Raw genomic sequence first — 26,577 nt, forward strand, 5'->3', positions numbered from 1 at the left:
CAGGCCCCATGGACAGTGTCCATATAGCAGCTCAAACAGGGAGAACTTCGTCAACAACTAGGGTTCCTCTTGGATGGCTATCAGCAAGGGAAGGAGCAGCTGGTCCCACCGGCGTAGCTTCTTTGGGGGGAACTTCCGCAACATCTCCTTTAGGGTTGTATTGAACTGTTCCACCAGCCCGTCCATCTGCGGGTGATAGACGGACGTGCGTAATTGTTTCACCCCTAGGAGCTCGCATGCCTGCTGCAACAACCGGGAGGTGAAATTGGTGCCTTGGTCCATTAAGATTTCCCGGGGCAGGCCCACTCGGGCAAAGGTCTTCACCAGTTCACCGATGATGGTCCGGGCGGTAGTGCTCTGCAATGGCACAGCCTCCGGGAACCGGGTGGCGTAGTCAACATGACCAAGTCAACGATGACCTGAAGGATTTTTCGGGAGCGGGCCCACCAGGCCCATGGCCACTTGCTTGAATGGCATCTCCACTATGGGCATGGGAACTAGAGGGGCCCTGGGTACTTGCGGGAGAGTGGCCAACTGGCACTCCAGGCAGGAGCTACAATAGTCTCTCACCTCCTGGTGAACACTGGGCCAGAAGAACCATGTCAAAATCTGGGCAAGGGTCTTTGCATGGCCTAAGTGCCCAGCAGTGGGGATGTCGTGCGCAAGCTTCATCACGGCCCGTCGGTGACACCGCGGTACCAGCTACTGTGTTCGTGCTTCCTTCGTGCGGGGATCATTTACCTGCTAATCTATCCTTGTGGTCAGGAGATACAAGGAAAATGAGGAGCTCTTTAAAGATGAGGCTAAATGAACTTAAAGAACTACTGGTGCTTCACAGCAAATATGGAAAGACAGTCTATTTATAACATCTCAGCAATGCTATCTGTATTAACACGTTTATCACATCATCGGTATAATGATACCATCTTTTCCTCTCTGTTTGTTTTCTTCCCATTTATATAGCACATTTTTGGATATTTATTCCCTTCTTTTTATGACTAAAGATGTTTCCACAATAATAGGCACTTTCTTCCTTATGGAAAGAGTTTATTCTCCTGGTAATAAATTGCAGTTAAAGATGAGAGTTTATTTTAATCAATCCAGACTTTTCAACCTAATGCACAACCACGAGCCTTTATTCTTTTCAGATGCACCTGTTTGGAGTTGTGCTGGGCACGTCTTCTCTGCAGATCTGTTTAGTGCAGGTGGTGAGGAAGGCAAAGTGCTGATAAACAGGAAGCTGTAATCAGGATTTCCTGTCTGTGCTTGGAGCTGGTTTAGCTTCAGATATTAACTTGAAAATATAACAAAAAGGCAGCACAATTCTGTTATCTTCAGACTTTTATGGATGATTTTAAATTGATTTTATAACAACAATGTATTTTGGTTAGGGCTGTCAATTCATTGCAGTTAACTCGCGATTAACTCAAAGAAATTAATCACAGTTAAAAAAATTAATTGTGATTAATCGCAGTTTTAATCACACTGTTAAACAATAGAATACCAATTGAAATTAATTAAATATTTTGGATGTTTTTCTACATTTTCATATATATTGTATTCTCTATTGTAATTGAAATCAAAGTGTATATTATTTTTTATTACAAATATTTGCACTGTAAAAATGATAAACAAAAGAAATAGTACTTTTCAATTCACCTCATACAAGTACTATAGTGCAATCTCTTTGTCGTGAACGTGCAATTTACAAATATAGATTTTTTTTTTGTCACATAACTGCACTCAAAAACAAAACAATGTAAAATGTCAGTCTACAAGCCCACTCAGTCCTATTTCTTGTTCAGCCAATCCCTAAGACAAACAAGGTTGTTTACATTTACAGGAGATACTGCTGCCTGCTTCTTGTTTACAATGTTAACTGAAAATGAGAACAGGCATTCCTTTACATGACCCTTTTGTAACTGGCATTGCAAGGTATTTACGTGCTAGATATGCTAAACATTCGTATGCCCCTTTGGCCACCATTCCAGAGGACATGCTTCCATGCTGATGACGCTTGTTTAAAAAATAATGTGTTAATTAAATTTCTGACTGAACTCCTTGGGGGAGAATTGTATGTCCCCTGATCTGTTTTACCCGTATTCTGCCATGTCTTTCATGTTATAGCAGTCTCAGATGATGACCCAGCACATGTTGTTCATTTTAAGAACACTTTCACTGCAGATTTGACAAAACACAAAGAAGGTTATGAAGATAGCTACAGCACTCGACCCAAGGTTTAAGAATCTGAAGTGCCTTCCAAAATCTGAGAGGGACAAGGTGTGGAGCTTGTTTTCAGAAGTCTTAAAAGAGCAACACTCCAATGCGGAAACTACAGAACCCAAACCACCAAAAAAGAAAATCAACCTTCTGCTGGTGGCATATGACTCAGATAATGAAAATGAACATGCATTGGTCTGCACTGCTTTGGATAGTTATCGAGCAGAACCCATCATCAGCATTGATGCATGTCCCCTGGAATGGTGGTTGAAGCATGAAGGGACAAATGAATCTTTAGCACATCTGGCACATAAATATCTTGTGATACCAGCTACAACAGTGCCATGAGAATGCCTGTTCTCACTTTCAGGTGACATTGTAAACAAGAAGCGGGCAGCATTATCTCTTGCAAATGTAAATAAAATTGTTTGTCTGAGCAATTGGCTGAACAAGAAGTATGACTGAGTGGACTTTTATTTTTGAATGCACGTTTTTTTGTATATAATTCTACATTTGTAAGTTCAACTTTCATTATAAAGAGATTGCACTACAGTACTTGTATTAGGTGAATAGAAAAATACTATTTCTTATGTTTTTTCACAGTGCAAATACTTGTAATCAAAAATAAATATAAAGTGAGCAATGTACACTTTGTATTCTGTGTTGTAATTGAAATCAATATATTTGAAAATGTAGGAAACATCCAAAAATATTTAAATAAATGGTATTCTGTTATTGTTTAACAGTGTGATTAATCACAGGTTTCAGAGTAGTAGCCGTATGAGTCTGTATCCGCAAAAAGAACAGGAGTACTTCTGGCACCTTAGAGACTAACCAATTTATTAGAGCATAATCTTTTGTGGCTACAGCCCACTTCATTGGATGCACAGAATGGAACATATAGTAAGAAGATATATATATTCATACAGGTAAGTTGGAAGTTGCCATATAAACTGTGAGAGGCTAATTAGTTAAGATGAGCTATTATCAGCAGGAGAAAAAAACTTTTGTAGTGATAATCAAGATGGCTCATTTAGACAGTTGACAAGAAGGTGTGAGGATACTTAATTTAGGGAATAGATTCAATATGTGTAATAACCCAGCCACTCCCAGTCTCTATTCAAATCCAAGTTAATGGTATCTAGTTTGCATATTAATTCAAGCTCAGCAGTTTCTCGTTGCGGTCTGTTTTTGAAGCTTTTCTGTTGCAAAATTGCTACCCTTAAATCTTTTACTAAGTGGCCAGAGAGGTTGAAGTGTTCTCCTACCAGTTTTTGAATGTTCTGATTCCTGATGTCAGATTTGTGCCCATTTATTCTTTTGCGTAGAGACTGTCTGGTTTGGCCAATGTACATGGCAGAGGGGCATTGCTGGCACATGATGGCACATGCTGGCACTGTAGTAGCTGACTTAGAACAACGCTTCCTTAGCTCTCGTCCCCTAACACCCCTGCTCTACTTGCGCTACATTGATGACATCTTCATCCTCTGGACCGATGGAAAAGAAGCCCTTGAGGAATTCCACCATGATTTCAACAATTTCCATCCCACCATCAACCTCAGCCTAGACCAATCCACACAAGCGGTCCATTTCCTGGACACTACTGTGCTAATAAGCGATGATCACATAAACACCACACTATACCAGAAACCTACTGACCGCTATACTTACCTACATGCCTCCAGCTTCCATCTAGGACACACCACACAATCCATTGTCTACAGCCAAGCTCTAAGATACAACCGCATTTGCTCCAATCCCTCAGACAGAGACAAACACCTACAAGATCTCTATCAAGCATTCTAAAAACTACAATACCCACCTGCTGAAGTGAAAAAACAGATGGACAGAGCCAGAAGAGTACCCAGAAGTCACCTACTATGGGACAGGCCCAACAAAGAAAATAACAGAACGCCACTAGCCATCACCTTCAGCCCCCAACTAAAACCTCTCCAGCGCATCATCAAAGATTTACATCCTGTCCTGAAAAATGATCCCTCACTCTCAAGGATAGGTTCCTGACAGCTGCTTCTGCTGGGCTAAGAGTATAGTTGGATAGGTCAAACTGGACAGTCTCTACGTAAAAGAATAAATGGACACAAATCAGATGTCAAGAATTATAACATTCATAAACCAGTCGGAGAACACTTCAATCTCTCTGGTCACGCGATTACAGACATGAAAGTTGCGATATTACAAGAAAAAAACTTCAAATCCAGACTCCAGCGAGAGACTGCTGGAGACATTTTTATGGCTGACTTAGAACAACGCTTCCTCAGCTCTCGTCCCCTAACGCCCCTACTCTACTTGCGCTATATTGATGACATCTTCATCATCTGGACCCATGGAAAAGAAGCCCTTGAGGATTTCCACCATGATTTCTACAATTTCCATCCCACCATCAACCTCAGCCTGGTCCAGTCCACACAAGAGATCCACTTCCTGGACACTACAGTGCTAATAAACGATGGTCACATAAACACCACCCTAAACCGGAAACCTACTGACCGCTATTCCTACCTACATGCCTACAGACAGCCCCCCAACCTGAAGCAAATACTCATCAGCAACCACATACCACACAACAGAACCACTAACCCAGGAACCTATCCTTGCAACAAAGCCCGTTGCCAACTGTGCCCACATATCTATTCAGGGGACACCATCACAGGGCCTAATAACATCAGCCACACTATCAGAGGCTCGTTCACCTGCACATCCACCAATGTGATATATGCCATCATGTACCAGCAATGCCCCTCTGCCATGTACATTGGTCAGACTGGACAGTCTTTACATAAAAGAATAAATGGACACAAATCAGATGTCAAGAATTATAACATTCATAAACCAGTCGGAGAACACTTCAATCTCTCTGGTCACGCGATTACAGACCTGAAAGTTGCGATATTAGAACAAAAAAACTTCAAATCCAGACTCCAGCGAGAGACTGCTGAATTGGAATTTATTTGCAAATTGGATACAATTAATTTAGGCTTGAATAGAGACTGGGAGTGGCTAAGTCATTATGCAAGGTAACCTATTTCTCCTTGTTTTTTCTAACCCCCTCTCCCCCTCAGACCCTGGATTTGTGCTGGAAATGGCCCACCTTGATTATCATACACATTGTAAGGAGAGTGATCACTTTAGATAAGCTATTACCAGTAGGAGAGTGGGGTTGGTGGAGGTATTTTTTCATGCTTTGTGCGTATAAAAATATCTTCTACACTTTCCACAGTATGCATCCGATGAAGTGAGCTGTAGCTCACGAAAGCTTATGCTCAGATAAATTGGTTAGTCTCTAAGGTGCCACAAGTCCTCCTTTTCTTTTTATTGAAATATAGGAATGAGAATACAATACGAGTTTTCACTTTCAGCTGAGGATCTCAAAGCACTTTACAGATGCTTAGGAATTAAATCTCAAAACACCCCAATGAGTTAGGAACGTATTATGGTCATTTTACAGGAAGAGAAACTGAGAATCAGAAAGATCACTGACTCAGCCACAGACACACAGAGCAAGGAACAGGACTCCTTATTGCTAGCCTCTGCTTTGGTCATTAGACCATTCTTTCCTCCGAGGAGAAATGCTATGCGCAGAACTAGACGTAGACAAACATTAAGGTGTGGGTAGCAATTACTGGTGCCAAGACAAAGTTGCACACATAACAGTTTGAATTCTTCCAGTGGTTTCACACACCTTAGCTCCAAAGCCATTCCTCACGCCCTTCCCCACCCAAAGAGACACTGCAGCAGGAAATGTGCTTGAGGAAAACAATTGCCCATTAACTTTGCTCTGCAGGCAGAGGAGGCAGTCTTGCTTTTATCTGCTTCGATATAAAACACTGACATCATCTGGCAATAGGGAGAGGTGCTTTTATTTATTTACTTCCCTTAGCCGCCTCCTCCTCCTGTAAAGCTAGAGGGCCCTGCCTGCAGTGAGCACCTGGTCTAGAGCTCATTGAAGTCAGCCAGCCAGATCTGGCCTTCTCATGGGCTTGGCATCGGACCCTGGAAGGAGTGTGGTTTTCATGCAGAGCATACGGCAGGATTTGAGGCACATGGGAAATGGGTTTGCTGCATCCCTGCCTCCATCAGAGCCCTGTTTCCTGGGGAGTTCCTTTGCAGGAAGAGAACAGGCAGTGACCATAAATCCACTGTGCAGCAACTCCCCTGGTAAGAGGGCTACTTCTGCCTCAGGGCTCTAACAGGGACTGCATATAGCTCCACAGCTTTTGGGGTGGGGAAGGATTTTTTTTCTTCCCCTCCCCCACAGATCACTGCTTTGTGCCAAGCCCAGCTTCTTGTACTTAGTACAGTGGGAGAGAAGCTTCATCCCAGTGAATTTAATGAGGCTTTTGCCCAAGTTAGGACTACTGCAGAATTCAGTTGTTAATGACAGATCATAAAAGTCTGGCTGCACTTGGAATGGATTTTTGGTTTGTGTATTTTTTAGCTATCCAGTACATGCCTAAATGGCTCATTCGCTGCTTCACATTTTCCATTGTTACTGTAATTTTTTCAGTCAAACAGAATTGAGAGTGAAGGGGACGCAGACTAAGTGGTGCTGAAATTTTCTCTGTAGCTTCAATAAACATTTGATATCAGGAACTTTTTCTGTAAAACTCCCCACAGTGACACCACCCCTTTTGACCCCTCACCCAGTTTTAAATCAGTACCCATTGACTTTAGTGTGGCTGGCAAACCTGCATGATCAGAGCTTTTTTCTTTTTGAAAATAGCAGTCAATCCAAATGCAAAAGTTCTGAAAAGCTAAAGCAGTTACAAGTCTAGTACATTCCATTCCGATGACACATCCGTACTGCAAGGAGACACACTTTAAAGCAACAGCTCCACACCTTAAATGCCTGTGGCTGGTGAATAGACACATATATGCATAGGTTTCCAAAGGCCTCCTAACCCTAAACTAAACAATGATGGGGGAAGGAGGGGAAGGAAAGAAAGGGGAGAGTAAATAAAGTTCCCTCTGAATCTGAAAAGCTGGCTGTATGTACAACAGCATAATGGACACAGGGGTAATCACTGCTATTGTCCCAAACATTGAAAAATCACAAGTCAGGCACCAGAAAATCGTGAGATTGGCTTTAAAACCACGACACTATTTTGGAACAATTATAAATATGGGTTTTTTTTCATTTGTCTTCTGAACCTTTTGATACACTCAGTTCATGCTTTCAAACTTTTCTCCACAACCAGAAGGGCTAGAAACTTACTGCTTCAGTGGGGTTATTTTAATGGAAACTGAGATTCTTGTATAATCACTTGACTTCAGGAGCTGGGACTTTAAGAAAAACCTCAAATATTGCAAGACATGATAAAAATCACAGGAATTGGCGGTCCTCGGTTACTGTTATAGTTCAGCCATTTGCTCATGGGGCTGCTGTTTCTAGCTGCCCTGCAGTTTACGTGTGGCCGGTGCTGCAGAACATTAGAGAGTGAGGATCCAAAACACTAATTACTGTAACCCATGTGACTGTTTCATCCATTATTATAGAACCACTAGGCCACTGTTGTCCTGCCTTTGTCAGCGGAGGGGATGAGCTCCTGGAGGACTGGAGCAGGAGCAGCATAGACAGTGGTGCTACCTTTGTGCTGTCTTTCTCTCCACTCCCATCCGTATGGAAGCCTATCTTTCGATGTTGCATTGAGTTGATGCTCTGTGGCTGAAGGGAGCTATCAGAAATTAGAACAGGAGAACTCTCTTCACATCAGTCCACCCTTCTCCTATTTTGTGGGCCTGACTCCACTAATTTACCTTGGTTTCCTTTGTCTGTATGGAATTCCTCACCCAAGAGAGGTGGGATTCTGGGAGCTGTAGAGATTCCCTGGCAGCACAGCGGTGTTCTTAAGGGAGCTGGCGGGAGGGGAGGTGCTCCAGGAGGCCAGGTGAGGAACCAGAAGCCAGCAGAGCATTGAGGCTCAGGGCCTCTGTGTGGAGGGCTCTAGTCTCTGAGATCGGCTGAGTTTAGGGACTGAACCCTGGCCTGTGCTGGTTCAATTGCTCCTGACCTCCAGGAGCAATGCCAGAGAAACTCTATAAGGCAAATTTTGGAGCTTGTAGCAACCTAGATGGATAATTCCCTTATTATTTTGATTTGAACTGTCCTGTTAAAATGCAGCATAATGACGTAAACCCGCTTGACAGGCTGTCAAGAGTGACTTGACTCTAGTTTGACATTGCTTTCAATCCCTGTGCCTCCTTGCTGCAAATAGAATGCCTGTTGCAGACTAGACCCTCATGGTAGAGGGGCCTTAAAATGAGGTACCTCATAAGATGTACTGCTGTTAAAATAGCCTCACACCTCAGTTCTTCTGCACACAACCCATCACACTTTCACATATGCAGGGCCGGATTAAGACCTTTAGGGGCCCTAAGAACTGAAAAGATTATGGTGCCCCCCCCCATGTAATTCAAAATAAAAACAATACACCTCTAACCCGATATAACGCGACCCAATATAACACGAATTCGGATATAATGCGGTAAAGCAGCACTCCACGGGGGCGGGGCTGCGCGCTCCGGTGGATCAAGCAAGTTCGATATAACGCGGTTTCACCTATAAAGCGGTAAGATTTTTTTGGCTCCCGAGAACAGCGTTATATCGGGGTAGAGGTGTACTATACCGTAAAATAAAATTTTATTTTTCGAAATGACACAAAACTTACATGTATGCTGAAATTAAAATAGCTTCTTTCTAGATTTTCTGATTGCAAAATTCTGGATAAGTTCATCGAAGCTGACTAGACGAAGCATGTCCGCTTCCATACACAATAGGGAAAGCGAATCACGTCTGTCCTGACACATTGTTGTTCTCTGAGGGTTTTTTATTCTTTTCAGCTGAGAAAAGATTTTTCCCATGATGACTACTTCGATGCTTTTTTTGAAATATCAAATTTTTTAAAAAAAAAAATCTCTTTTTTTTGGTGCCCCCGGCTTTGCTGGTGCCCTCAGCACGTGCTTAGTCTGCCTACTGGGTAATCCAGTCCTGCACATATGATATGCAAATAGCACATTTTGCAAGTGATGTCCTATTAGAATGGAAGAGGAAGACATTAGGAAGCTGTTACCAAATTAACCTCCACATCAATCTAAAGGAAACAAAAGAAAAGAAAACATTTGTGTTAGGATGTGCTTAGGAATAGGATCTGATCAAACTGAGTTCAAGAGCATGTTCTGAACACTTAGAAATTTTAAAACAGTTCAGCTGTGGTGAGATGTAAAAGAACAGTTAAAGGGAAACTCTCAGATGCCATAATTGCATATTTTTAAACATATTATTAATTATACATGTCTGGAAATAAAGCCAGAGATTTGCGCAACTAAAAGAATTTTTAGAAAACTAATTTACTCTCCATTGTTTATGAATGCATGAACAGACAGACAGAGGATAGGTCTTTGTCAGTTGTTTACATTGCATATTTGGTTTAGCTTGAACAATGAAGACAGGTTTATCAGGCTGACTGTTCTTTCTGGCAAGGAAGCATGAACCTTTCAGGGTTAAAGATTTTGAAAATCTTCAGTTGATGTTCACACACACACACACCCGTAATTGAAACCATGGGGCTCAGTCCTCTGCTATGTCTAATGTCTGCTGCCTGCCGCAGTGGGAGGGAAGCCGTAAAGGAAGTGGTTGCTACTCCCTGGGCCTGGGGCAGCTGAGAGCCAGTTTTGCCCTCAGCATAGATTAGAACAGCCATGGAGTTGCCCTAAACTATCTCAAAAATACAGTGACCATCAGACCATGGTCTGCCACAGCACAGCCAGCCAGCCAGCCACACTCCCTTGCCCTAGCACATCCCCAAGAGATCCACTTTGCACCATGCAGATATTCTTCCTACATCAGGAGAATCCGTGGCTAGCAGTTTAAGCACAATGGAGCTGTTTGTGAGTCTCAGGATTCAGCCTGTGTGTTTCCCAAGAGTGGTTCAATTGAAAAAAAAAAAAGGCAAAAGAATGTTGCTGTAGCTGAAGGGAAGCCTGTGCTAGGTGTCAGGAGGCAGGGCTCGATTTACACCTTACTTGCCCCTAGGCACGGCATCTTCCGTGCCCTCCCGCCCAGAGACCCCTTCACAGATCCCCCACCACAACTGCACAGCACCCTGCACACCCCCACCCAGTGCTCCACTGCCCTCAGACCCCCCCCACTGCCCAGCACCCCCCCACACAGCCCCACCACCACAACGGCCCAATGCCCCACACAGACCCCCCTACTGCCCAGCGCCCCAACACACACAGACCTCCCCCATCGCCCACGGGCCAGCACTCTCCACAGACTTCCCGACTGCCCAACACCCCCCCCCACAGCCCCACCACCACAACTGTCCAGTGCCCCAACATACACAGACCTCCCACACCCCCCACTGTTCAGCGCTCCCCACAGACCTCCCCACTGCCCAGGACCCCAACACACAGAGACCTCCCCCACTCCCCAGCACCCCCACAGACTCCCCCTACTGCCCAGCACCCCCACACATAGCCCCACCACCACAGCTGTCCAGTGCCCCACACAGACCCCCCTACTGCCCAGCACCCCACTTCTCCCACTCCCTCACTGCCCAGCACCCCCCACAAATCCCACGCTGCCCAGCGCCCCCACCCCCTCACTGCCCAGCACCCTCCCACAAACGCCCCCCAGAGACCCCCTTTCTTGTGCCCTACCCCCCGGCCGCATTCACCAGCCCCGCTGGGAGGTGACTGTTTCCGCCGAGCTGAGCTGGCAGTGCGGCCGGGGCTGGTGGGGATTTTTCTGGCCTCTCAGGAGCGGCACGATCAGCCATGCTGGAGCAGGGGTGGGGCCTGCCCAGGCTGGGCTCCCTCAGACCCACTTACCTAGCAGGGCCCCCTGCGTTGGACTGCTGAGCTGTTCACCTGCTGCTTTGCCTTCCCTGCTGTCAGGAGCGCTCCAGCAGGGCTGTGTGGGGCCGTCTCCCCCTCAACCGGCCCCGCACCCTGCCCGGACCTGCGAGCGGCAAACGTTGAATTGTTAGCCACCGTTAGAACTCGGGTGCCCCTAGGCATGTGCCTATTGTGCCCAACTGGAAATCCAGTTCTGTCAGGAGGAGAACTCCTTCTTCAGCACGTGTCCTTTAGAGGCAGTGTATTTAGTTTTTCATGAGAATGTTTCCATCACTCTCTCTCTGCTCCTCTTTCTACTGTCTCCTCTAAGGAGAACACGAACCCCCTAATGTCCAAAACTCATGATGCTCCATATGAGGTACAATAGCTTCACCCCTCTCCAGTACCTACCTGGCTTCATTTCTCATTCTCTTGCACCATGCTGCAATGCTGGGGTTGGAAACACCACAGGGGGATGTTTAAATGCATACACTAAACCTCTGTGTATATTGAATTAAGAAAAAATTAATAGAAACTATTATTAGCTTTTGAATTTTTCTTTTCTTTTTTTTAAACAGTGTAGACAAATCCAACAGGAGGGCTGGTCAAATTTTTGCCATCCAAGTTATTTAATGATGGAAAATCGGGGTTTGACCAAAGATTTTTTGGGGGGTTGCAAAAACAAGGGTTTGTTTTTTGTGGAAATTTCTGATTTTTTGTCAAAACAAAAATCATCCAACCCCCACAGTGTTTTGCTTTTCTGCCAAAATCTTTCAGTATTTGAATTTTTGCCAAAGAGAAAAGAAAATTTCTGTGGAAAATTTAAATGAAACATTTTCTGGGTGGAGGGGTAGGAGGACCCAAACATTCTTCAACCAGTTCTGTTCAACAAAACCTAGGAGATGGCCTGATTTCATCTTCTTCAAGTACACAGAGCTAAAGGAAAATACCAAGCCCACACCTGATAATACAACACTTACACCACCATCCTTTCCATTGTGTGAAAACTAGCAAGTGGTTATTGAGTGAGGTAAATTAATTACTTTTAAAACTATGGATTCCTGTTATGGTTAAACCAGTCTGGACAGATTGCAGTGATTGGTTGTGATGTGAGTGGATTAAATGCAATGGTATCTTCTTTCAATAGCTGGAGGGCTACTCTTCCAGTTGATCAGAGTACCTGCTGGGTGAGACAGACCTTTACTATCTGTGATTTAAGTCTCTGATCACTATGGGAAATGCCCCTTCATTTGAGGAGAAGTTGCCAAATCCAAATATTTCTCACTTTGCCTTTTCGTTCCCTTTAAAGGAGAGATTATTCATGATGTCTGTCAAGAAGGAAGGTGCCCAGAAGAAATGGGCTGCCGTAAAGGAGAAACTTGGGCCCCAAGAGACTGACCAGTCAGAGGCCAACCTGGAAAATGCAGAGCCAGAGCTATGCATTCGCCTCCTACAAATGCCCTCAGTAGTGAACTACTCTGGTCTCAAGAAGCGATTGGAGAGCAGTGATGACACCTGGATGGTCCAGTTCCTTGAGCTGAGTGGCCTAGATCTGCTCTTAGAGGCCCTGGACAGGCTGTCTGGAAGAGGAGTATCCAGGATTTCTGATGCCCTGCTTCAGCTCACCTGCATTAACTGTGTGCGAGCTCTCATGAACTCCCACAAGGGGATCGAATACATTGTCAGCAATGAAGGCTATGTCAGGAAACTCTCTCAAGGTAAGAACGCTTATTGTTCCTTTTAAACACACACAAGTCAGCTTCGCAATAAGGCTTCTTGTTGCTTAGTCACCAGCTCCGTTCTGAACATATTATTTCACAGATAGATATTAAAGAGTTTTTTACATTTTTATCATGCTGTTTTCTTTTAAATATAGGGCTTTAGCAGCTTTCTCACAAGGACATTAGAGGCTATACTTATGCCTACTCATTTAATAAAAGAGGGATTTTTTACTCTAAAAAAACCTACTGCTTTTAAATGCCACTTCCCCGAATTTTTGGCATATAGCAGAGAAGAAATATTGGAACCGTTTCCACACAGAAGTCTTTTATGTTTTGCCATCAAAGTGTAAAACGTTCTCTGTCTTAGGATAACATAGGAACTACTGGTTCCTTACCTCTCTGACTTCACCTTGCAAACAGATATCTGTCACTTATTGTTTGTCAAGTCAAAAAATAGAGTGTGGACAGTTAACCAAATGGACATCAACAGCTACAATTGACAGAGAAGAAGGGCATCTCTGTGGTTAAGACTCAGGACATCCCAGTTCTATACCTGGTGCTGCCACAGATTTCCTGTGCGACCTTGAGCAAGTCATTTAATTTCTCTAGGCCTTAGTTTCCATCTGTAAAATGAGGCTAATGCTGCCTTCTTTCTTCCATCCTTTGTGTGTCTTGGTTGTTTAGATTTAAGTTCTTCAAGACATCTCTTACTATTTGTATAGTGCTAACCAGAATGAGGCCCTGATCTTAGCTGAGGTCTCTAAAGTTACTCAATGCCACATGGATCAGCGTTCATGTCGTGCTCCCTGTCAGGACCTGGCCTGGGCCGGGGAAGCTAATGATCCAACCAGTGGACCAAATTCGGTGATGAATCCTAGTCAGATGTTGCGCATATGCTAAGAAGAATTGCCATATCTACAAACCCATTATTTATAGCTATTTAAACCCTCCACTGTTTGATAAGCTTTTCTATTTTAAAGTGATCTTCCTTTTTCTCCTCCCAAAAAAGAAAAGACTTGTCTTTCCTAACAGCAATAAAATATAGGAATGGGCATTTTTCACTGTGGAAGTAGGAGCATTTGTAGGGTTATTCAGTAATGCAATCTCTTTGCTTCAATGTAAAAGATCAATAAGGTATATCCTGGCCTATGCTCTGTGGAACACACAGGGAAAGGGGAAGCAGAAATATAGGATGGCTGATGAGAGCAATTCATAGTGCACCCATTTAAACTCAAAGAATAAGACTGTTCAAACAAAAACCTGCGAAGTTTCTCCTGCTTTTCAAGAAACTGAACCGTTTTTACGAATTTGCAACAAAATGTGTAATTCTTAAGTGTCCAGGTATTTGAATCTCATTGCAAATACTTCCTGTAACACGTGCACAGATGCAAGCCACAAGTACATTGCTTATGTACGTCACAGATTATGGATGTTGATGGAGTTTCAGAGAAGTATACACTAATAAACATTTTCTCTTTTTGGCAGCACTGGACACATCTAATGTCATGGTCAAAAAACAGGTGTTTGACCTGCTCGCTGCACTCTGCATTTACTCCCTGGATGGGCATGCCCTGGCTTTGGATGCTCTGGACCATTATAAGGCAAGCGCATAGTCAGAGTACTATATAGTGTTATTATCTAGTTCCCTGCGTGATAGGTAGACCAGTGTGCTCTATTATTTTGGCTCTGATCCTGCAGCTGGATGCACATGGGTGCATCCCTCCACCTGGGGGCACAGCGCAGACATAAGGATCAAGTTGCATCATTCTGGCAGAGAGTCAGGGACTTAAAGACAGAGCTTTGTAGCAAGTAAAAAAAAAAAATAGGTGCCTTGCTTGTCAGCAGAAGTCTGAGTGGCTGCACAATGACTCAGCTGGAGGCAGCTGGCTGGCAGCCGTAAGGATCTTTGTGGCAGCCCTACCAGCATCAGTGGGAAACTCCCAAAAATCAAAGGTACCATGCCTGTGGGTTTCACAGCCCTGGATGGCTGTACCAGGGAGCAGGAAGAAGTCTCAGGTCAAAGAGGGAACCTTTCCAATGCAAGTGATCAGTTTCCATTTACTTTCCCTGCTGACTAGATGTCTGCTCAGTGATTGAAGGAGCTGTCTCTAGCACACATTTTTCTTTCTCATGTTTAGTGAGATATGCTGATGAGGAGTTAAGATACTGACTTTGTTTTAGAGTCTGTTTTTAAAAGGGAAAAAAAAGTTTCTGAACTGGAACATCTGCAATATCACCTGTGTGTTAACAGACGGTGAAGAACCAGCAGTACCGATTCAGTGTCATAATGAATGAGCTCTTCGCTACGGATAACGTGCCTTACATGATAACACTGCTAAGTGTTATTAATGCCGTGATCCTGGGGACTGAAGAACTAAGAATCAGGACGCAGCTCAGAAATGAGTTTATAGGTAAGAAAGTTGGTTGGATCTAACCTTATCAAAGGAATTAAACTCTTGAACTCAAGCCACTTCTGTGGTAGGTTTTCAAAATAACAGTAAGATAGTGAAATGAAAAAAAAGTGCAAATTGCAATGTGTCATACCTGAGACACCAATAATGAGCCTAACTTATAGCCAGAGCAGTAGCCTTTGACTCTTGTTTTATATTTGATAAACTTTCTTTAATCCCATTATTTCAAGCTTTGTTCTTCTTTTTCACATAAACTTGATCTTTTCTCCTTGTATGCTAACAGAATTCCAGCTTAATCTATCCTATAGATACACTGTATCCTCTATTCCATGAGCTAGTTTAATCAACTCATGTCTGTAGCAACCCAGTCTTTATTCAGGCCTGATCTACACTACACAGTTATGTCAACGTAAACTGCCTTACATTGATCTAGTTCTGGAAGTGTCTCCACTTAAATTTGGCTTGCGCCGATTTAGTAACAGTACCCAAGCGGCATAGAGTCACGGTTGATATGATTAGGTTGATGCAGTGTCAGTGTAGATACTGCGTTGCTTACATTGACTGTGGCTTTCAAGAGCTTTCCCACAATGCCCCTTATTGACCATATAGTTGATACAAGCACTCCTGGTGAGGATACGCACCACCAACACAAAGAGCCAAGTGTGCACACACCCAAGCGATTTAATAACTGTGGTGGCTGTATGCTGATGTAAATTAGGTCAACATAATTTTGTAGTGTAGACATGGCCTCAGTAATCCAGGGCCAAACTGAGATCTGATGCAACTCCTCTCACAGTTAATGGGAGTTGTGCTTTCTTTCACCAGGACTCAGTTTTAGCCCATCCAGTGTAGCACGTGATTTAAGAAAATAGTAGTCTCTAATTCCTTGAACATAAGGAATGTTGGGTACAATGAGACCGATGTTCAAATATTCCGTTTTAAGAAATTTCATGTGCAGTTGAGGATAATACACCTATGTTTTTCATAACATTGTAAACTAAAGTCCTGATCCTGCAGATATTTAGCTCCAGGGTATTACGTACCTGCACAAATATTTGCAAGATTGGGATCCAAGCTCTTTTTAATGAACATTCTCCTTTCTATGTCCCAATCTTGCAAACATTTATGCATATGCTTAACTTTACTCATTCTGAGTAGTTCTGTTGAAGGCAATGGAACTGCTTGCAGTAGTAAGTAGTACTAAGCATGTGCATAAGTCTTTGCAGAACAGGGGTCTTAATTTTTTTTTTTTTAATTTTTTGTACAGCCTTGCAATATGCAATGATTCGAGGTTTCAAGAGGAGAATTAAGTCATCTTGGTAATAATAAAAAAATGTAACTTTAAATAGCAATTTAATCCTTTGCACCTGGGAAATGTTAGATGTAATGCATATACAAACTCCTTACAGAAGTGCTTAACATCTAGTAGATTAGAATGACAACACTTTTTATTTTCCTCTGTCAGGTCTTCAGTTGTTGGATATTTTAACCAAGCTAAGGTAAGGTTTTCTTCTTTTAAACTTTATTTTATAATGTGATTCATTTTGATACAATTGTAAAAATATTTAGTGCTTATTTTAGCAATTCTTTCACTTTATAAAAATTTATATTTTTATTTTATTTCCTTTTTTAAAAACATGTTTGGCTTATCTATATTTTTGTACTGCTTCCTTTCTGAGTTCTCTCCTGGTTAAAAATATAAAAAACAGACTCCAACGAGAGACTGCTGAATTGGAATTAATTGGCAAACTGGATACAATTAACTTAGACTTGAATAGAGACTGGGAGTGGATGGGTCATTACACAAAGTAAAACTATTTCCCCATGTTTATTTCCCACCCCCCACTGTTCCTCAGACGTTCTTGTCAACTGCTGGAAATGGCCCACCTTGATTATCACTACAAAAGGTTTTATTCCGTCCCCGTCCCCCCTTCTCCTGCTGGTATTCTCCTATCTTAAGTGATCACTCTCCTTACAGTGTGTATGGTAACACACATTGTTTCATGTTCTCTGTGTATATAAATCTCCCCACTTGTATTTTCCACTGAATGCATCCGATGAAGTGAGCTGTAGCTCACGAAAGCTTATGCGCAAATAAATTTCTTAGTCTCTAAGGTGCCACAAGTCCTCCTTTTCTTTTTACGAATACAGACTAACACGGCTGCTACTCTGAAACCTGTATTTCACTGCACTTTTTCCTGTGGTATCTCATTTTTTTCTCCCTTTATGTTAACCATGGGCCAGAACCAAAACCCAAGAACCACACCCCCTCCCCACCCCTCCCTTCGCAGTGTTCCGAATCTGAATCGAGATCTAAATTTTGTAAATAGCTCCTTTTTCTAAACCAAAACCTAGGATCCAAGCACCCCAAATTTTGGAGTCTTTGAAATCTAAATCCAGATCCAAATTCTGATGCTTGAGCTCATCTCCATGTTGTAGGGCCCTGATCCCGCAAGTATTTGTGCACATACCTAGCTTTCAGCATGTGATTGTAGTCCTGTTGAAGTCAAGTGAACTACTCCATGCGTATCTTCAAGAATGTGTTTAAGGGCCTGATCCACATAGCACATTGATGTCAAAGTGAATCTTTCCATTGACTTCAACGAGCTTTGGATAAGGCCTGATGTGTGTTATTAGACTGGAGCTAAAGTGATCAGCACCTTTCAGAGTAAGCAGGGCAGTCCTTACCCATACGCAAAGTACACAGCTGCGTAGGGCACCAGGAAATTTGGGGCACCAAATTTCCTGGTGCCTTGCACAGCTGCATGCTGCTCCAGCCCCTGCTCCGGCTCTGCCCCAGGGCCCCGCTTCGCCCCCAGCCCCGCCCCCACTCCCCATAGCTCTGCAGCAGGGTCGGGCCTGCAGTCACTGGCGGTGGGAAGTGCAGCAACCCAGCCCCCGCCGCACCGCCGGTGATTGCCGGGGGATGATTCCTCTCTGCCCCCCAAGCCAGCCCCCCCCCCGCGGAGGCCTGCCCCCCCCACTCCCCTGCAGGGGCGCTGCGTAGGGCCCCAGAACAGCTAGGGACAGCCCTGAGGGTAAGCCCGAAGCGACGGGAGGCAGATGCATCAATGTTTTCCATGTGACAACTGGATTCTTGCTGTAGGCAGCCCTTGATATATATTTGTGTTGCCACATAGTTAATCAAAAGGATGGATTAAAAGATCAGGTCCAAAATCTGATTTCCTTTAAAAGATTTCCCCCTCCCACACACACACTCCAACTCCCTTTTATGGCTTGTTTCTAATTTATCAACACAGTTATGCTTTAAAACAGTGGTTTTCAACCTGTGGTCTGGGGACCCCTGGGGTCTGCAGACTATGTCTAAGATTTCCATAAATACTACAGTGGAGGTGCCAGATTCAAACTCTTTCAGGTTTCCATGGCACAGGAACACTAAAATCAGTCTCGGTGACACAGAAAGCCAACAGTGGTAGTAAATTAAATCTTCATTTTACCATATTTTTTTCGTTTTTGGAGGCTTTTGGAATCCATTTTTAAGCGACAATTTCATTTTAGCGTTGTTGAAAGATAAGGTAAAAATCACCACCAGACACAGAATTACCAACTAGCTGGGAAGTGAAAATTCCCAGGTGTGAGTAAGGTGAGAAACGTGGTTTTTTTCCCCAGTAGGTCTGTAATACATCTAGCAACATTGAATATGAATGCTAATGCTACTGCTACGACTAATAATAATAATGTAAAATCCATATATCCAAGGGTTTAGACCAGGGGTTCTCAAACTGGGGGTCGCAACCCCTCAGGAGGTCATAAGATTATTACCTGAGGGTCATGAACTGTCAGCCTGCACCTGGCGGGGTTCAGGCTGACAGCCCCATGCCCACGTTAAATTAAATTAAAATTAAAATTTCCATTTTTAATTTATAAGGGGGGGGTCGCACTCAGAGGCTTGCTGTGTGAAAGGGGTCACCAATACAAAAAGTTTGAGAACCACTAATTTAGACTCTTCGTATAGATATCTGCAATTCTCTAGACTGGAAGGCTCATCCAACAGCTATTACCATGGTCAAAAACAGTTGTTTCTGTGGATTCGGTCACCCTGACTGGAGTGTACAGGAATTTGTAGTCAATAATCATATAATCCGGGGGGAGGGGGGAGGAGGAATCATATGGTATTAAATGCTGTTTCAAACATCTTCAATCTACAGTAACCATTTAAACATGGTTTGTCTGGGAAGTGTAGAAAGGGTGCAGCTGTTTTAAAATGAAACTTGAGAAGTTTTAGGCTGACATGGCTTAAAGTGTCGCTTACCTGGCGTTTTTGGTTTTTATTTTGGGTCAGGGGACGCGTTCAACAAAACAAGTTTTGCCTCATCCACACTGACCACCGCTTTAACAGGGGCAGTTTCCAAGATTGTTTTTGCAAAGAGTTTGCAGACTTAATCCAAACAGATCACTGTGGATCGATGTGCTGTTGTCTTGTTGAGTCTGTATCTCAGCTCAGCTTACAGTATCAATAGCTTCTGGTCATTGTACAGTTTGAGGACATTTTACCGTTTGATTGCTGATTCTTGTCCCAGAAACATCCAGCTAAGACACATGGCTGGACGTGCCTGTCTGAACAAATTGTTCATTTGGAAGGACAGTCCATGAGGAAACCATGCCAAGTTTTAAGATATGTGCATAATAAATGTCAGTTATTCACACGGTTGGGATGTAAGCTCCAGTCCTTTAAAAATTAAGAGATAAGTGATGTTTCCATTGCCATCAGCTAACCAGGGTTGGATGCCTATTCTGTGAGTCCTGCAGATTGTGATTTCCAATTTAAAAAAAAAACAAAAACGTTTTTGATCAGGGAGTTGAAACAGCAAATAAATCATTTGAATGATCCTCCTTTGTCTGAATAAATAACTAGTGTCAAGTGAAGAGGGAAGAATTAAAAATGGGAAATGCCATGATCCTGTCAAAACTCCCAGCAGATTTTTCTTTTCCCTGCTTGCAAAACACATCCGGGGTCAGGTTTGGCCACACTTCTTTACCTTGAGTAACACCTTCTCTGGAAGCTGTCCCGTTGATTTCAGGGAGTTACTTGCAGAGAAAGGTACTCCGCAGCAGGGGAGAGAATGGTGGGATTGGCTCCTTTATAAATAATAAGGGAAGGGTCATTTCAGCAGTGAATATTAGGTTAGTGGGTGATGAAGTACAAGCGACACCAACACAGAAGTTTCAACTGGAATTGGTGCTATACGCTTTCCAATTAAAATGGGTGCTGTGATATTGTAGAGATATTGAGGACGAGGACCTGTTTATCCAATGTGAGACATTTGAGGAGTCCAAGGCCGAAGACGATGAGGAATTGTTAAAGATATGCGATGGGATTGACATGAACAATCACCAAGAGGTCTTTTCCTGTCTTTTCAATAAAGTGAGTAGGACCTACTTTGGGGATACCATTCTGCACTGGGAATGACAGCAGCCAACCCTGGAGACCAGAAGTGGGTGCTGCAGTGATGTTTGAAAGGGAAAGGATGCAATTAATAGGAAACTGTCTTGTATTTCAGGTGAGCAGCTCTCCAGTTGCCATCCAACTGCTGTCCATTCTCCAGACCCTTTTGCATTTGGAACCTTCTCATCAGTCCAACCTGTTGTTGTGGGAATCTTTGGAAATCTTAGTGAACAGAGCCATCTTGCTTGCAAATGACAGTAAGAACTTGTCTGCTATTTCAGGCTTTGCATGTCCCCCACCCCCAACTTCCCCAAATCAAATGTACATAAATTACTTCCATTATTGAATCCACTCAGAATTAAACAGAACCCAAGGAAAACAAATAGGTAGTCTGTGCTGAAATCCTTGGGTGAAATGCTGGCCCTATTGAAGTCACTGGAATCAGGATTTCACTCCTTGGCCTTGTCTACACTAGAGAGCCTTTAGCTACAACAGCAGAGCCCCCTACTGGAAATAAGTCATAAGTCAACAGAAGGAGGTCTGCCACCGCAGGCACAGCACCTCCCTGAGAGCCATTACCTTAGCCACCATTACCTGAGCTTAGGTGACATTACCTTAGCTAACACAAGCGTTCTTCTGCTGGCACAGTTGCATCTACCCAGGTTTTTTGGCCAGCATAGCTATGTCAGCAAGAGGGAATGATTTTTTTCACTCTCCCAGCTGACGTAGCTCCACTGGCAAAACATTGCAGAGTAGAGTAAGTCCTTGTCTCTACAAACGAATCCCAGGGTTTATTCTGATCCAAAACCTGTTGAAGTCAATGGGAGCCTTTCTATTGATTAAAGAGAAGGAGGACTTGTGGCACCTTAGAAACTAACAAATTTATTTGAGCATAAGCTTTCGTGAGCTACATCCAATGAAGTGAGCTGTAGCTCATGAAAGCTTATGCTCAAATAAATTGGTTAGTCTCTAAGGTGCCACAAGTACTCCTTTTCTTTTTGCGAATACAGACTAACACGGCTGCTACTCTGAAACCTTTCTATTGATTACAGTTGGTATTGGATCTGGCCTTCATTGCTGGGCAGGGCAGCACCATTTACATACACAAAGGTGTTGTTAACATGTGAGACCCAGCTCCTGTGGCGAGCTCAGTGGGAAAAGCTCGCTGCGGCAGAGATCAGTTCCAGAGGTTTCTGTAACATAACCGACGAAACCTGTGGGATGCTCATGTCGCTGCTGATCAGTTGCTCAAAAAGAGATCTGGATAGTCTTTAATAATGTTTAGTTTACATTTGTTTTCCCCTCACCTGATTGTTACAGTCCAAGGGAACAGCATTGAAGAAGTCCTGGAGAGACTGTTATCCATAAAGAAGTGCCCAAACCAACAAAACTTAGAGCGAAAGCTATCAGCTGAGAGAGTGAGCGAAAGCACTCAGACTGACACAGATTTAGGGGAATCCCTGAGTGCAGCTCAGAGCTCTGCTACGACAGCCTTCCCTCCGGTGACAGCAGCACCTCCACCGGGGCCACCAGGAGCCACAGAGAACGTCTCACCCTCCCAGCTACCAGCCTGCTCCACTTCACCAGGGCAGTGCATATTCCCGCCTAGTTCTGCTCTTCCTCCTCCCCCCCCACCACTGCCCGGCACGGCACCTGTGCCAGCCCCTCCTCCCCCTCCCCCACTGCCCAGCCTGGGAGGCATGCCTCCGCCTCCTCCCCCACTGCCCGGCCTGGGAGGCATGCCTCCGCCTCCTCCCCCACTGCCCGGCCTGGGAGGCATGCCTCCGCCTCCTCCCCCACTGCCCGGCCTGGGAGGCATGCCTCCGCCTCCTCCCCCACTGCCCGGCCTGGGAGGCATGCCTCCGCCTCCTCCCCCACTGCCCGGCCTGGGAGGCATGCCTCCGCCTCCTCCCCCACTGCCCGGCCTGGGAGGCATGCCTCCGCCTCCTCCCCCACTGCCCGGCCTGGGAGGCATGCCTCCGCCTCCTCCCCCACTGCCCGGCCTGGGAGGCATGCCTCCGCCTCCTCCCCCACTGCCCGGCCTGGGAGGCATGCCTCCGCCTCCTCCCCCACTGCCCGGCCTGGGAGGCATGCCTCCGCCTCCTCCCCCACTGCCCGGCCTGGGAGGCATGCCTCCGCCTCCTCCCCCACTGCCCGGCCTGGGAGGCATGCCTCCGCCTCCTCCCCCACTGTCCGGCCTGGGAGGCATGCCTCCGCCTCCTCCCCCACTGTCCGGCCTGGGAGGCATGCCACCTCCTCCCCCACCAGGAGGCAACGTGGAGGAAGTAGTGGTTGCCCACGTTGACTATGCTTTGGGCTACGCCAGGCCTTTCCCCAAGAAGGTGAAGACTCCGACCCTGAGAATGAAGAAACTCAACTGGCAGAAGCTGCCCTCCAATGTGGTGCGAGGTAGGTGTGTCTAATGGCTGCACTTAGTCATTGTTTTTGTAGCTGCTGTAGCGAGACGCACACACGCATAGCTGCCCCAGTGTGTCCTACGCTATCCATTTCCACTGGATTTTGTTGGGTTGGGGGTGGGTGAATAGTGTTTTCCTTATATCTCCCTTCCCCAAAACAGCCTGAGGTGCCCTAGCACTGAGTCTTCCCGTCGGCTTCATTGGGTTTTGGCTCCAGTCCAGGGGTGCTGAGAGCCATTGAACCAAACTGTAAACCCTGTATATGATGGAAGCCACTTCAAGCCAGGAGGTGCTGCAGGACCCCTAGTTCCCGCACCGATGGTCCAGTCTTCAGAACTAGTTACCCCACAGTGTCTATCACTGCACGTTTAGTAATTCATTGTGACAATAGCCAGAAAATGAGACTAGAGAAGCAAAATGGCCAGACTGTGGCCGGTGCCTGTGCATGCATGCGAGGAGATGGGCTGGGTGCTAGCCACGGAGCCATGCCTCCCCCCCCCACCCCAAAGCCCCCCGAATCACTCTAACCCAGCCAGCTACAAAGGAGAACACCATCTGTATCCTTTAAGGAACACGGCTGTGCTGCCCCTCCATGCCTGGTAGCTCCTAAAAGCATCTTGCCCTCATCGCAGTGCTTTGGTGTAAAGTCACAATTTAGCCCCCAAACAAATGAAGGTTCCCCTTCCAGCATGTAGCAGAATTCTCTCTAGTATAACTAACACTGTGGATAGCTTCACATACTGGGGAGCCAAGGAGTCATTTAGAGGGTTCCTAATGAGTCTGGCGGTGTTACTGACCTTCGGGAGCCCTTACGTAGTAGGGCTGTTTGCATCTCTGTAGAGATGATAACCTAACCCGAGCTCAGTGTCCCATGTGGACACCTGTGATTTTGCAATACATAGCCTATCATCTAGAGCAAACAGAAGTTAGTAAATCCCATTTAGCTCGGCTGCTGCCTTCAGCTTGGCTAAATCGCGGACGGCTGTAGATTTCCGGGTTTAATTCACCTTCAAACCTTTGGGATCCTGTCTGTGGGAGAAGCCACTCTTAATTAGCACAGGTCCAGGGCTAATCTGTCTCTTTTCTTATTTATTGCATTCATCTTTCTCAGTGTTTCCCTTTTAGTAAGTAGGGTTGCCAGTTTTGGTTGGACGTATTCCTGGGGGTTTCATCACATGACCTAATCTTTAATTAACGATTAATCTTTAATTCCTGGAGACTCCAGGACAATCCTGGAGGGTTGGAAACAGTGGTAGTGAGGAGCATTACCTTGATGTGCTGAGTTTTGAGATGCCTCTGTAGCATTCTTAGTGCCTCGTCTCTTTCAGAAAGTCGCTCCATGTGGGCGTCAGTGAGCAGCGGCAGCGATGAAGCTATAGAGCCGGATTACATGAGCATTGAGCAGCTTTTTTGTTTTCCGCAAACAAAGCCCAAGGAGAAAGCAGCTACCCCAGGGAAGGTGGAACCAAAGGAGGTAATGGGCTATTTCTCAATGTTTGAACATTATGGTAAAAGGCCACTGCACATGGCTTATCTAACATAAAGTATTATTTCTTAAACAGATCACATTCTTAGACTCCAAGAAGAGTCTCAATCTGAACATATTTTTGAAGCAATTTAGATGGTAAGCTATGAACTGGTTTCACAGTTGTTGAATAAAGCAACAGTTTGGCAAGTAAAATTAGCATGGCCTTTGTAGCAGACAGTTCTGTGAGGGGCTGAAAAATCCATATGACTCCCAAGACCCCGGTTAATCCCTGAGCCACTTGGCCATTCTTCCTCTGAGGACATCCAGGGCCTGGTCATACAAATAATTACAAACGAGTAATTCTATTCACAGCAGCAGAGTTCAGTGGGACTATTCACTGTTGGAATTATTTGCAGGATGACACCCTAAATTTTTGTAATGAGAGACAATACAATAAAGATTGTATTTGAGATTTAAAATGAAAGGACAATACAGAGCAGTATATTTCCCACAGTTCAAACACATCCTGGATTCTAAGACATAGAGCAAGTGACTGACCATCCAAGGAGTGACTATAAAATGACATACCTAAATACAAACAAGGAAGACAGCTAGTTCAATCTCATCTATTTATAATTTTTCTATATTTTCTGTAATTACATATCTATTCATGTCCACAGTTACTGATTTTAAAGCATCTCGCTTATGTTCCACGGTGTGAAAAATGATGGAAGGTAAACACAAGAGGGGAAAATAGTAATTTTATTTGAGACAGTGGCCACTTACTCCTACACTATCAGTCCCTCTTATCTTCAGTTTATTATAGCTATCTACTGAAGATAGACTTGTAAATTTTTTTAAAAAATTTAATGTATTTATTGTCACAAAACCCCAGCAGGGAAGGGCAGTGCTATTTATACCCCATTTTACAGAGGGAAACTGAGGCACAGAGAGACAAAGGGCCAGATTTTTAGGTGCCTAAAGATATGGACAGGTACCTGATGTGTAACCTTTGGTTTTTGTGTTCCCAACTAGTAGTGTAAAGATAATAAATAAAACCAAACTGAATTCTGTAAGGTTTGAGCATTCAGGGCAGTTGCAGATAGTTTAATTCAGTGGAGGCCTGTGAATGACACAGTAAGGAGGCCTGTCAGTAAGGCCTAATTATGCACCATTCACTAGGGTCTGTAGGACCTAATCAATAGCATATGGTCATAGGGAGCTGTCCAATGTTATTGTTCTGTTGTTGCTTCTAATTACATGCCTGTTCTCTGCAGCTCAAACAAAGAGGTAGCTGACATGATTCAAAAAGGGGACAGGACCAAGTTTGACGTGGAGGTTCTGAAGCAGTTACTGAAGCTGTTACCCGAAAAACATGAGGTTAGATGGAAAGACTCTTTTCATTCAATCCACGAAGACTGCAGATATGATGCAGTTCTGGGGTCTTGAGTCTTGTGTTTTCTTGTTAGATAGAAAACCTGAAAACCTTCAAGGAAGAAGAAGCCAAGTTAGCAAGTGCAGATCAATTTTATCTTCTCCTGCTCAGGGTTCCCAGGTAAGGCAGATCATTAGCAACTTCAGCCTGATCTTTTGCTTGCATATTGTATTCCATAACAACAAGCTTCACTTTTTGATCCAATTGGATGTAGCACTCTGTGTCATTTAAAAGGATACTAAAAGGACTCTAAATTAGAGCATTACTCTGCAAAACGTTCTGAATGCCAAGACATTGGCTGCACTTAGGGAAAGTCAGCTTTAGAGTCTCTTTTATTGTGATAACACTATAGAAAGGCCATCTTAAAAAAAAATCTTTCTTTTAATGGATTTGTTGCTTTAAAACTAAGCCTTTCTTAAAATGCTTTTAGTGTACGCCAAAGTTGTTGGGTTTGTTTGTTTGTTGGCGTTCATATTATAATATTGCACTTGTATATTTATTTGCATTTCACATGCCTCTTCCATCAGAGACTCTCAAAGTGCTTTACAAATATTAATCATCCTCTCCCGTGTGAGGTAGGGGAGTAGTCTCTATGTCAGAGAGGAGCAGACACACTGGTACAGTGAAATGTAAGTTATACAT

The 26,577-nt window shown here is 44.2% G+C and overlaps 2 protein-coding genes across 4 annotated transcripts in view; both read left to right on the top strand.

The window, feature by feature from the left end:
• Positions 1–26,577, top strand: part of ADSS1 (adenylosuccinate synthase 1) — a 229,782-nt gene that overhangs the window by 104,041 nt on the left and 99,164 nt on the right. The gene's annotated exons all lie outside the window — the stretch shown is intronic.
• The window catches only part of INF2 (inverted formin 2), an 81,515-nt gene that overhangs the window by 33,842 nt on the left and 21,096 nt on the right, over positions 1–26,577 (top strand). For all 3 annotated transcript variants that reach the window (XM_073349798.1, XM_073349799.1, XM_073349801.1), the window contains exons 2-12: positions 12,386–12,794; positions 14,283–14,398; positions 15,049–15,208; positions 16,674–16,707; positions 20,453–20,594; positions 20,731–20,872; positions 21,936–23,024; positions 24,361–24,506; positions 24,595–24,656; positions 25,778–25,880; positions 25,970–26,055. In XM_073349798.1, the coding sequence (XP_073205899.1) occupies positions 12,398–12,794; positions 14,283–14,398; positions 15,049–15,208; positions 16,674–16,707; positions 20,453–20,594; positions 20,731–20,872; positions 21,936–23,024; positions 24,361–24,506; positions 24,595–24,656; positions 25,778–25,880; positions 25,970–26,055 (2,477 nt within the window). In that variant the 5' untranslated portion in view covers positions 12,386–12,397. The remainder of the gene's footprint in view (positions 1–12,385; positions 12,795–14,282; positions 14,399–15,048; positions 15,209–16,673; positions 16,708–20,452; positions 20,595–20,730; positions 20,873–21,935; positions 23,025–24,360; positions 24,507–24,594; positions 24,657–25,777; positions 25,881–25,969; positions 26,056–26,577) is intronic.

This window comes from Lepidochelys kempii, chromosome 6 (assembly GCF_965140265.1).
Source record: "Lepidochelys kempii isolate rLepKem1 chromosome 6, rLepKem1.hap2, whole genome shotgun sequence".
NCBI lineage: Eukaryota > Metazoa > Chordata > Testudines > Cheloniidae > Lepidochelys > Lepidochelys kempii.